Source organism: Geospiza fortis, unplaced genomic scaffold (genome assembly GCF_000277835.1).
Source record: "Geospiza fortis unplaced genomic scaffold, GeoFor_1.0 scaffold98, whole genome shotgun sequence".
In the NCBI taxonomy this organism is placed as follows: Eukaryota; Metazoa; Chordata; class Aves; order Passeriformes; family Thraupidae; genus Geospiza; species Geospiza fortis.
This window is the reverse complement of record NW_005054306.1, coordinates 1,952,387-1,965,823: the sequence shown is the minus strand read 5'-3', so window position 1 is coordinate 1,965,823 and position 13,437 is coordinate 1,952,387. Positions and strand designations below refer to the sequence as shown.

Sequence of the window (13,437 nt, the reverse complement as noted above, 5' to 3'; positions counted from 1 at the left end):
CTGCCAGTGTGGGCAAGAAAGCCAGATCCTCGTGTTTGACCTGAGCATTCATAACCCATCTCAAATTTGTGGATAATGTTTTGTGATGGGTAGGATGAGCATCCAAATTTCACATTGGGACCTTTGCTTTTAAACAATGAAGGAAGTAGAAAGAGATGAAGAAATGGTGGAAGGAAAACAAAGAAAAAGAAAAGATTGCATTTGGGAAAAGCCTCTAGGATTAAAAAGAAAAGCTTCCAGAAAATTCTTTTACTTCACTGCCATATCAGAAGAAGGATTTACACCACTCCAGTGTTGGGCAAGTGAGGTGTTGTGTGGGGCTCTGTAGTGACAAGTGGAAATCTCTCTAAGAACATCTATAAAAAAAGCCCTTAAACTCTTCTTGGTCAGAGGTGTACCAGCTCGTGTCAGCCTGTGAGCTGCTGTGGTCACAAATTCCAAGTTACTCCTGGGGAAGGTATGAGTTCCTGCACTCAGCTTCGGGTTGGTACCAGGGGTTGATGGTATTGCTGCTCTTGAGAAGGCAAAGAGAGAGCAAGTGGAGCATGAAATAACCTGTACTTGCATCTCTCAGCCCTCACCCACACACAGTTCTGTCAGGCAAGGAAGCAGTTCTCAATCTCCTCCCCAGGGATTTGTGAAAACAAACATGGAATCCCTTCCTTTGTTTCCACGGAAAACAGGCCATGGGGAGGCCCATGCTGAGGTGGAACAACCAGTACTAACCTGGAGTGTGAGATTGTTTATGCAAGACTACAGTGAAAAGAATCAGTTTAGGTGATGGATGAGGTGCTTCCCATATCCAGTTTCCTTTCCTGTCCAAATGCCTTTTGCCTGTGTAAGAAGTTATGAAAGAAGAATCAAAGCTTTATCTGTCTATAATAATTTGGTTACACTCCAAACAATGTTTCCCTTGGTTTCCACTTCACCCTAATTTTCTCAGATATCCTGAGTATCACTGTTTGTTTAAAGCCTGTTGGAGGAGACGCTGCTTCTTTGTGAAGAATCCAGTTCCCCCAACACTACAACACATCTCTTGCTCACTGGCTGCCTAGCTTTGCTTCCTTACAGTGTTTCCTAGGAGATCAAATGGGAGCTTGAAGTACTCAAAAACTAGTGTTGCAATGAAAAATAACTTATTAAAGTTTATAATTACTGAAAAATTAATCAGAGACTTAGCATGGTACTTGCATAAAGACAATAAGCCAAGCTCTTGTCATAGTGAAATATGGAATAACTACGTTGAAATAAATCTTAATTATGCTAGAGTTGCTACTCAGTGTGACTTAATTAGGAGTAGAGCAGTGAAAGCCTTTGGGGAAAAAAAGAACGCTGATTACACAACCACTTAACTGAATATTCTTCCTTCCCCCCTGGTTCTTTTCCTTCCCATCAGAGAAAATTTCAAAACTAGAGTTGTTCAAAGAACTTGAATAGACATTAACATGTGGCAGGTTATATTCTAAATAGGAATTGTTTGAAGTAAAAAGTTGAGGGTGATAACCCTGAGGATAATCTCTTTAAATTATGCATGCAAGGTGTCATGCATCCATATCTACCTTGACCTTAAAGAGTGCTTTGCTTTGTTAGGCAATAAATTTATGAAACATAGAACGGTTTAAGTTGGAAGAGACCTTAAAGACCATCTAGTTCCAACCACCTGCACCGGGCAGCACACTTTGCACTGGTCCAAGCCCTGTCCAACCTGCCCTGTCCAAGCTGGGGCAGCCACAGTTTCTCTGGGCAAACTGTGCCAGGGTCTCCCTACCCCCACAGTAATGAATTTCTTCCTAAAATCTAATTTAAACCTACATCAAGTACTGGACTACAAAGATGAAGACTTAACTCTAATTAAAAAGAGAAAAAATAAAAAAGACAGAATATTAGATTGAGGTTAAAATAGCCCACAGAACAAAGTGTAAAGAAATAAATCATCACTGCAGCCCCCCAAGCGCAGCATGCAACTATGGCTATAGAGTATAGACAGATATATTGTTCAACAAGCACACCAACAATGTAAGAGGCTCATTTGTCATGGTATCATTTCTTACCAGATAGAAGACATGCAAAGTCAAATATATCATGGCAATAAATCTGTTGACTTCAACAGAGTTATCTCAACAATAAATTCAAAGAAATATACTTTGAGGGGATGATACCAAACCAAGCAGGAGATGCACACAGGGTTCGTGGAAGATTATCTAGACCATATATAAAATCAGACATTAAAGGAATATGCACAGTATTGCAGGGGATTTATGGTAACTGGGGAAAAGGTGTGTAATGAAGATCCAGTATGCAGCACGTTACCAGAGTGTCAAATTGCTTGGCATGAGCTATGTGCTTTCTTCACAGGTGCTATGCAGCTCCAGCTAGGCTGAAAAGATGCTGTATAAAAAGATATAGTGTACTGAAAAAAATGCGAGAAAAGTAAACAAAAGAAAAGTAGAAAGAATTAAAAAATATGGACTCTGCATCCCAAAATTATTCCAGTTTTCCTTGTTCCACAGAAATTGATTTATTTGCAGAAGTAAAGGCTGCACCGGTCCTTTTTTGGTGGATGTGGAAGTTGGTTGGAAAAAATAACAAAATTACATCCATGAAAGATGTGGTTTGTTTTCTGCTTCACTCCCGCATTGACAGAGAAATAAAAACCTTCTAGTCCCAGTGTGTGATCTGTATATTTGGTACCTGTTATACAAGTGCTACTGCACATGCATGACACTGAGAGGAGTTGGTTTGACACCTCATCAAATTCTTGCTCATTTGTGTGAGCTCACCTTTAATATCGACATTTTCTGGCGTCTTGGCTTACTATACTCTGCTATGGGAATTCCACATTTTTAAACAATTTGTTGTGCATAATACTTCATAAGCAAAACATAAAATTTATGCTTAAAATTGAAACTTGGGAGGCATGTTTATAATCTTTTCTCTTTCTCTTGATATTTTGTTATTTTAAGTGGGGTTAATCTTCCCAAGCCTGGATGAGTCTGCTGATTGCTGAGTTTCCTTGATCACCGGTGGATAGAAATCTGCATTTTAAAAAATGTGATTCATTTACTCCTAATATACAGCTGTAAAATGGATCAGAAGTGTCTGTCACTCTCTTATGGCCATAAAGGAAGTTCAGATATAAATATCTACATTGCTAATATCTGAAGTTAGATGAGATGAATCCTGGCTTTGATGGCTTTGGAAAGTGCTATTTCCCTCAACACAATGCATGACAGACATCCCTGGGATACGTCTGGGCAGTGCAAGAGAAGACCAGGAACTTCCCAGGTGACACCTCCAGAAGTGATAACCAAGGGTCACAGTGCTGCAACAATCCAGGTTTTGTGTGGGCAGTGGAGGAAATCTAAAAGGATTGGGAAGCTTGACATTCACAGTGGATTGTTCAAAATAGGATGGATATTGCACATTGTCATCAAGGTCAGTAAAAACTTCCCAACTAGAGACATATCTGACCCATAACCCAACACTAAAACATCCCCTGCTTCTAAACCTTACTGAACTATTTAGATCTCAGTTCTGTGTCTGGCCCTTGAATATTTTGGGTCAAACCAGTAACCTCGATCTAGCTACCCCTGAATTTTTGATCTAGAGTCAAACTTTGGAAGCTTTGCCTGTCTAGAAAGCTTCTCCCTCTCTAAGACATGTTGCACTCAAAAGTTTTCTCCAACAATCAAGAGCTTTGACCACTCCTACAACACAGAGGTAATTTTTGGCAAATGATAATGGCAAAGTACAGAAAATATAGAGTAGAGGTGAAATTGCATTCCTTGGAAGCAGAAGCAGCTCATGAACATTAGAACTGGCATTCAAATGGCTTTTTTTTTTTTTTTGTACTGCAGGTGATTTTTTTTCTGTCTCTTCCTAACCATAGAACAGTAGGAAGAGGTGAGACACGTCACATAGCAAAGAATTAACGTCTTGCAGAGAGCTTTTTAGTAAGAGATATGTACACTTCCTTGTCAGCAAACTCTGCAGGTTTGAGACTGAGTTATCAGCCACAAATAGACATGTATACACATTTTGGAAGGCAAACAGCTTCCAGATTATCTTTTAAAGGTACCCACAAGTAATACAAAGTAGACATAGACACTTCATATAGTGATATCTTTACATAGTGTCCTCATGGATACTGTAGGTTCAGGAAGACATTGCTCATGGAGGAGATGTTATGCCATATTCCAGAAAGTAGAAAGCAAGCCCTTTTAAAATACTGAAAGGAGAGATTGACATGGCAAGCTCCAGTGCAGAACTGGGCCAAGAGCAAACTGAAATGGCTAGGTCTGTTTTCATCCCTTCCCTTGGGCTACTAAGCTGAATAGTTTACAAAGCAGAGAAAGTCATTCATAGTCCTTTACAGTACAATTCCTAGTGCCACATAGTAACTGAGGATTTACTGCACTCTCCTGTGAAATTTTAACTGCCATAACAAAGCTTTATGTTGCAGATGATCAACACTCAAATATTTAGGAATAATAATAACAGTAAAAAAGATATTTCACCCTCCCCTCCCCTTCCCACAGGGGACCAATCTGTCTTACAACTAGGGGTTGATCTGGCCCCACGCAAACGTTTACAAGGTGTTTTTTTTTAAGTGTGTGGCAAGCTTTTTGTATAATGTTTTGCTTAAAGAAGGGGAAAATCCCACTTCCTGCAGCATATTGCAGGGACCAGCAAACATATCCCTTCATCCCTTGGACCAAATATATGATGCTAAGACTGTGCAGGTGCTCCAGAGCTGACTCAGCTGCTACACGGTCACATTGTGCCTGTAAAATGCAATCCATCATTGCGTTTGTAGCTCCTGCTTGATTAATATTCAGTATTTAATGTCAACACCGATAAATTAGGATTCAGAAGTGTTATACTGCAGGAACTGCAAACAGTGCTGCAGTGATGATGGCCTGGGTTAGTTTTGTGAGATCTGTTAATTCAAGGGGAAATTCATAATTACCAAAGTAGGTGTATGGTATTAACTACCAGCTGTGACCTCTTGGGATAACAGTGATATGTCACATTTAAAGGAACTACATGTTAGATTTCCAAATGGCTATGATTGTTTCTTCTCCTGTATAAATAGTACTTCTATCCTTTTGCCATCCAGATTTGCAATAATGCTCTAATTGTAGGGTTACAGATATACAAGGTATACTGGATTTGGGAAGTACTTTGGCTTACATAGTTTTAAACATTTACTTCCCAAGTGCATAGTTTCATCTTAACTAACTTGTTCAAGAAGATAAAAAATTACCATGGCATTTTCAATCTCTCTTGGTCTTGTAACCTTTTCTTATTTGAAACATTGTTTAATTCTCTTCTATGGACAGTTTTTTCAAACAAATCTGCCTTTCCCCCTAGTCTTTACTTAATGGCAACTCTTTTTCACCGTAGATTTAGTCCTACATATGACATATTAAGCAATTCCCATTAGAGCTACAGTTTGAGACTCAGGAACACTTAATGGCCAACAGACTCTTCCCTGGTGGAGAATGAGGATTCAAAGGAAACATTTGAGATTATTTCACTTTCATTATTTTTGTTAAAAAAAGTTTGCACCTTGAGGTGTCATGAATACCCCTTCTTGATCTTCCTTTGCCTTGTCAGACCTGGCCAGCACAAGCAGCTGAGATCTTTGCTCTATTTTCCCTGCATCTCTGTGCAACGCTTTTTTAAAAAGAGAATATACTATTATATTTTTCTAAGCCTTCAGACTGCTGTAACATGATCAGGATTCTCCTGAATCTCTATGCATTCGATCTCTTCTCGTTCCTTCCTTTTGGCCCGTTTCTTTTTCTTATGGTGCTTTTTGGAAGGTGGGAAAAAGGTTAGAAAGACGGGCAAAATAACAAAACAGTGCAGAAGTGTGCAACTGCCGGCAAGCAGCAAGCATTTGAACAGTGTGAAGGTCAAGTTTGAAGGCACAAAGAGAAGGGGGACCAACCCAATAAGAAAGGAAGAAACGTTCTGCAAAATGGCTGTCCCATGCTCTTGGAGGGAGTTCTTTATACACTGAGTTCGGGTGTGCTCAGTAGCTAATACAAATGTATAAAGCAGGGGTGCACAGTGATCTATGGCAAAATTCAAAGTGTAGATAAGGCACAGTATAGAAATGCAATCCATGTCTACATTCCATAAGGTCATCAAGCCAAGGACACCCAGCTCTATTGAGGTGACACTGAGGATTAACCAGAAATTTCCCAGAGGGTGGATAACCAGGAAAAAGGTCAGTATTAACACCAGCAGGATGCCAAAACCAGAAATCAGGACAGGCATAGTTACTGATAAACCATAGTGGTCCATGAAAACAAAAGTAGGGTTGAACACAATGAACTTGATGCTCTGTATAAGAGAAAGGGGCCTCAGCTTCTCCAGCAGTTCCACCGCTTCCCTCTGTGTGTTTTCACTAGTCCTGGCCACAAGGTACAGACGAGAAGCAATTATGTTGTTCTCATCTCCAGCTTTGGAGAAAATGATGTCATTTTTGAAGTGCTGGAATTGTGGCTTTTTTAAAAAGGAGCTCTGGAGGATGCTGATAAAGTTACTTTTGTTGGTTGCACTGATGTTACCCACTCGAAGGTATTGGTAATACTGTTCAATCCAGGAGACGGTGTTGAACCCCTGGCTGAGTGTTTTTAGGTCTTCTTGCACAGTACCATTCCAGTACTCCAGAGGTTCATAGATGTAGAAGCCTATCACGGGGCTGTAGTTGCTGAAATACTTTTGCTGTATGAGGGCATAGGAAACACTTGGGGACTCACTGGCAAGAAGGTTGATGATGTTGGCTCCGTCATTAATCTGTAAGCACCCCATAAAGGAGAAAGAGGCATAGATGAGATACAGTATCACCACAAATGGCTTGACGTAGATGTTGGTAATCCACTCGTTGTAGTGCTCTCGGAGGAAATGCTGGATAAAGTGGTGCTGGTACGGGTTGGTCTCGTGGTGGGAAGTGTGCTGATGGCCGTCATTCATCATGGTCTGGAACCACACAGGTTTCCGGTCCAGGTATTCTGCCGAGGGGATTTTACAGCAGAATATGCTGTGATACCGGTTCTGCTCCAGCTGGCCAGCAAAGACCAGACAGGAGCCAAAGAAAGAGAAGATGTAGAAGTAGTTCAACAGGATGGAGACACACATGTTCTGGCAGAAGACTTTTACAGCTTCGATGTTGGTGAAGGGGCTTGCCCCCATGCCAAAGGCTATGAAATACAAGGAGCTGGTCATGGTGTAGGAGACCATGACATCTGAGTAGGCGTCTGCTACTCGGTCCTTGAAGGGCAGATTCTCCCTGGTCCGACGCCATCCTGAAAGAAGTTCAAACACTCCTTTGGTTCCATGACCTGAAACGAGAAAACAAAGTGTGTACTCATGCCTAAATATAGGGGGTCCAATCATCCCCCAGGTGTTTCACCCTCCAGCAGTAAAAAAAAATTTTCAGCTAAATTTTGTTATGTTTTTGTCACCAGTTAAACAAACGGAAAACTCTTAAATGTCTATCTAAAGCTAAATATCACGTTCACCTTGAATTAACAGCCCTGACATTCTAAGACTCTCCATGCTCAGAAAAAAAATGAAGATACTGATTGATTTTAGTGGACATTGAATTACTTCCCAAATGGACTGCAAATACAGGAGAATGTGAAGGTTGGTTCAAGTCTGGGGTTCATTCTAAAAATTCCTTTTTTCATCCTATTACATCTTTCAAGGTTTAAGGGATTCAACTTGAAAAACTTAAACTACAAGTAACATTTTCTTCCAAAGAGTATAAATTAAAGGGATTATTTGAGAAATGAGTGGTTGTGACCAAGAATAGGACACCTTGTTTCTTTGTAAATTACAAAGGAAAAATTATGCTGTAAATACAGAGTAATTTGTATCATGATTCTCTGCCTACTGAGTAAAATTAGAACTCTCAATGATAGCACACAGTTTGCACACTATGAAAATTGGCATGCTGGTTGTGATGATGGAGAGTAGTGTACTGGCTAAGCCATTGGTCCAAATTCATTGTCTAGAAAATGTATGGATTTATTTTCTATGATTATATCTGTGTCTCTTTCTGCTATCCAGAGGTCCTCCTGGTGACAAGGAGTTCTCTTAGCTCATGTGAGAGGACATTCAGAAAAGTCAGATGTGGTCAGTATTCCATGACAGGTTCTGACTTTGTATTCCATTCCTAAGTGTTTTAGGGGTATGATATTTTAATAAATTAAAATTTAATACAGGCTTACTTTAATTTTACTTGTCACAGTCACAGTCTAGGAAGTCTACAGCTATTAAATTTTGCGACAGAATGATAAAACTGAAGCTGATCTTATGGACAAGTTTAACAAATAAGTTCTATATCATATATACATACTCATATAATGTGTATGTTGAAAAGAATATATACACACATGCATATTCTTTTTTCATTTACCATTAGAGAACTTCGACTTGAGGGAAAATAGAAAAGCCAACATTCAAAAGACCCATCCAAAATGGTTTGTCTTTCAAGTAACAATTAAATTTGGCTTTCAAATAATAATTAAAACAAATTAAAAAAAATTAAATAATTAAAACCACAAATTTGAATTTGGATTAGAAAGTGAAAAGTTCTCTTCACTTTGGATCTAGCCCGGAGAAAATTCTGGCCAATGTAAGGACACACACTATAAGCAGAAAAAGAAGGAGTAGATTGCAGATGTTTCTGCCTCTGTCTGTGGGCCTTCACTGTCTGTAGTAGAAGAATTGCATGAACTAAAGCAGGCATAAAGCAAATTTTCTCGGATCAAACCCAGAAATATGACAACAGGAGATTTGCAAATAACCAAGTGTGTGCAATGAAAGGTCTGTTGAGTTTGTCTTTAGATTTACATTGTTTGGATTCATACAGCTGCTTATGTTGCCCAAAGCAGACTCCTGACAGCCGTTCTAGGCAGGGAAAATTACAGCATAAACTGTCAGGTTCTGTGAATGTTACCTGCCCTACTGCAGATCAGAGTCCCCAGTGAAAGATAAACATACATTGATACAGAAGTCTTGCAGTTAGCAAAAAGCCTGTGTGGAAATGCTGCTCTCTTATGAACCAGCATCTCAGCTCAGCAGGGACCTTGAATTCCCTGGTAAGTTTAGGGTGAGTTGTTCAAATTCTCAAGGCACAGCTGCCTTGCACACTGTTATTTTTGGGCCATCAAGCAGAAAGGATTGTCTCCTTCAGCTGAATAAATCTGCAGAATCAAGTGACTTGAATGCAATGCTTATATGACTGTAGCAAGTGTTTAAGTCTCCTGCAGGTTGTGGACCAGGCTGGCTGGTCAGCACTTCAAGGGTCCATGTCTTGGTATGGCTTAATTTAATGGTGCAGAAACCACAGAATCATTTAGGTTGGAAGTGACCTTTAAGATCATCGAGTCCAACCACTAACCCAGCACTGCCAAGCCCAGCACTAAACCATGGCCCTCAGTGCCACATCTGCACATCTTCTAAATGCCTTCAGGGACAGTGATTCCACCACTTCCCTGGGCACTCTGTTCCAATGCTTGACAACCCTTTTAGTGAAAAAAATTTTCCCAGTATTCAACCTAAACCTCCCCTGGAGCAACTTCAGGTCATTTCCCCTGGTCATATTACTTATCACCTGAGAGAAGAGACAAACCCCCACCTGGCTGTCCCCTCTTATCAGGGAGTTGTGCAGAGCCAGAATATTCTCCCTGAGCCTCCTTTTCTCCAGGCTGAGCCCCTTTCCCAGATCCCTCAGCTGCTCCACATCAGACCAGTGCCCCAGAGACTTCCACAGCTCCATTGCCCTTCCCTGGATGCACTCCAGCACTGGAATGGGTGAAGCAATGAACCAGCTCTATCAGCAATTAATAACAATATGGACTTTTCTCTTCTTATTCCAAAATCTCACTTATCTGCCCTCCTACAAGTTTGTGTTCACAGTTGCATCTTTGCCATGTTTTTATTGTTATTAATTTATAAGTGTTAACATATCACATTCTCAGTGATGAGTACCTGGGTGCATTTAACCTTGGGGTAGTTACACAGTAAATAATAGAGAGGGGCTTTATTGTCAAACATATGTGTGAAGAAGTGTGCAAGAATGTGAACTAACGTGTGTGTCCAAACTTGTGATAATGTTCAAAATTATATTTGTAGTTTATTTGAGTATCAAAACTGGCACTGATTTTCTTATGATTCTTATTATACAAAAGTTAAATTTCCACTTATTCCCCTTTTACAAGTATTTTCAGTTCTATCCCACAAGCTCAGGTATTGGGGAATACAGAGCAGTAATTCCCTTGCTGACACAAGAGGAAATCTTTGCCTGACTGGTTTGCCCATGTCATTACTCTGATACCAAGTATTCCAGTCAGCCTCTGTTTCTCTCCCCAGATAAGCAGGTCTATTCCCTTCTCCCAACAAGGATACAAATCCATTTTTCCTGAATGTCTTCTGACAGTTCTCAAGATTCAGACAACATAGTCACTCTATAAAATTTTGTTCCTTCCGCCTTATTCCTAATGCCACAACAACAGTGACAGTGGAGTTAAGTTCACTGAGCAGTTCTAGGAAGGTTCAGAGGGTCTTTGGCTCTGGGTCAAAACTGCCAAGTTTCTCTGGTACTAACATGACATGAATGAAGTACAGCAATTTTTTATTTGCTGGACAGGCAATGGCCTATGACTACTTTAAAGGAAAGGAGACAAGAAATTTTTAGTCCATTATTTGTGAGGGTAGGAGAACAAGAAAGGGAGGCCACAGAGAAGACGAAAATAAATAATGCATTTTCTGCCTCAAATTTAAGAGCAAAAGATTAATTATGAGAAGATAAGTTGGAAGAGAATAGGGACAGAAACAGAAAGAGTGAAATGAGAGATTAAAGACAACTTGGTTGAGTTAAATTCAATCAACCTGGAGAAATGAATCAATTAAAAGTTAAGCCAAAGCAATCTCTGAAAAATTAGAAATCATTTCAGGGGATAAATGTAGATGGGATGGTCCAAGAAGAATGGAAAGACGAAGCAAGTATCCATCCTCAAAAAGGAGGACTGAAGTACTGTTTTGAAATGGGGCATGATTTTTTTTACTGAATCATAGAAAGATTTGGTTTGGAAAGGACCTTTAAAATCACCTAGTTCTAGACCTCTGTTGTGGATGACATTTAAAAAATGGTACAAAATAGGCCGAATGTCCTGGAGAATAAAACCAGCAAACAATACCCTGTTATTCTTACATGAAAATCAAAGAGAAACTGATTGATTTTTCCCTTCATAGACTGGAATGCCAGTGAGGACTCAACAACATCCAACATAAAAAAAGGTATAATAAGGACAACAATAAAATCTTTCTCATTTCTACTTGAGAAGGAGAAGAAGTCATTGGTTTCATTTGGAAAAAAAATCCCCCAAAACCATTACATTAGATATCAGAAAAAAACAAAGCTTTCTTGTTTTCTTTAAGCTTCATTAAACTCTGGAACACACAATCTAGGAGGTGATAAAGTCTTCTTCATTGCAAGTCTGAAGGTCAGATTAATAAATGTTAATGTAGGTGCTGGGTACAACCTGTCTGTGCTGGGAGGCAGATTCTGTTCATATTCCTGAGGTCTCGTACTTTTGTACCATCATACCTATCTCTGCTTAGAATGCTTAGGATTTTTTAAGCATGAAAAACAATCTGTCTTCAGTGTTTTCTTAACCAAAGCATGCCCATTCAGCATTTAGCTGTTGCTTCTGCCTCAATCAGTCAGCTTCTTTGGACGGGAGTTTGATCTGCATTTATCAGTCCTCATGACAGCCACTGGTAGCCCAGTCTGAGGCCATGAGGCTCTGCTGGAAGGAGAGCTGCTGGCTGCTGCCAGCTTTTGTAAACTTTCTAGGAAGGGAGATCAGGATGACTCTGCACTTTTATTCGAATCAAGGCATAAAGAAGATTATTTGCTGCAATAGGTGACAGCAGTCAATGTGGTGATAACCTTGGCCTGTACATTATATTTCAAACAAACAAACAAAGTCTTAGAAGCGCCATAGCACAGATTACTCAGCATTTCTGCACTGAGAAATCCAAATATTGCACTCAGTTTTCGTTAACAGCCACACATGTAACTTGTGAATACAAAGGATGAAGAGGCAGCTTTCTTTTAAATCATAGTAGTGGGTAGGAAATATATTTTTACATTATAATTCTTTGTTGTGATCCAATGGAAATAAACTTTACATTATTTTACCTAGTGAGAAAACACCCTTTTTTTTTTTCTTTCTTTTCCACAGGGGATAGGCAATTAATGTCCTAGAAAAACTTGTCTAGTTTTATCTAATCAATGCCCCATAATAGCAGGGGCCATGATCATTAAGAGCATGTTGAAGTGCAGGATCATTGAATCTTTGAATGGCTTGGTTTGAAAAGGACATTAAAGACCATTTAATTCCAACTCTATGCCATGGACAGGGACACCTTCTACTAGACCCGGCTGCTGGCTCTTTGGACTCTCTTATCCAGGTTTACTGATTAGAAAATACACCCCATTTTAGAGAGTTTAGGTTCAAATGATCACTTTTTTATGGAGGAACAACTTTGCATCTCAACACACTGCAGTGTAGGATGCATTTGTTGTTCTGCTAAATCACTAATAGTAGTATCATTAATATTGGTATCCCCACGTACATTTAAAAACTGAAGCACAGAGATTAAAAAAATTAATCACAGTCACCAAGGACTCTCTGGATCTCAGGGAGGGAAGAAGCAATAGAAAAAATTATTAAACCACTTCTTTATGAAGAGTCAGTAAATCTTTAGGGATTTTGATGTAGAAGGCAGAGAAAATTTGAAGCTTGGTCGTACTTTAGGTAGCAGTAGGAAATGTGTACCTTAATCTAGATCCCATTTCATAAAGGTAAATCTCAGAACAATGCACCCAGCTAAGAAGTGGATCCTAACCACAACACTGAGTAAATTCTCAGCTTCATTAAGGAGAAGGAAAAGATAGAGAATATGTTTTCAAACTAATCTAAAATGTAAGTAGGAAAAAAATGGTTTTAATTTTACATCTCTCTAGGTACTTGTGAAGTGATGGTAATTGAGTTGTTCACACAGTTGGTTTGTTGACCATTCCTTCTTTTCTTAGTTTTGCCTTGGCTGTTAAGCTGCTTTAGTGGTAACTGGAAGGGTCTGATGAGGCAGCTGAGGAACTAAACCACTCTTATGGTTTAGGGGGTAAACTCAGGTTTACCCTTTCTCCAGAATCTCCCACTGGAGGCAAAGTCAGACCTCACCCTGCCAGTAAAATGCCTGGGATGGTTCAGACTTTGGGGATAGAGAGTCTAACTGTGGCAGTGATGCACTGATGAGTAGCATTGTCCAAAGGGAGGAGTCTCCTTGAACAAAAGGAATTTTCAGTATCTGAATCTTCTGAATGTCACAGAGCTTACAGCAACTGCA

The 13,437-nt window shown here is 39.6% G+C and overlaps 1 protein-coding gene across 2 annotated transcripts in view; it reads right to left on the bottom strand.

The window, feature by feature from the left end:
- Window positions 1-5,721: 5,721 nt before the first annotated feature.
- The window catches only part of PTCHD4 (patched domain containing 4), an 81,328-nt gene continuing 73,612 nt past the window's right edge, over window positions 5,722-13,437 (bottom strand). For both annotated transcript variants that reach the window (XM_031066683.1, XM_005418405.2), the window contains exon 3: window positions 5,722-7,355. In XM_031066683.1, the coding sequence (XP_030922543.1) occupies window positions 5,722-7,355 (1,634 nt within the window). The remainder of the gene's footprint in view (window positions 7,356-13,437) is intronic.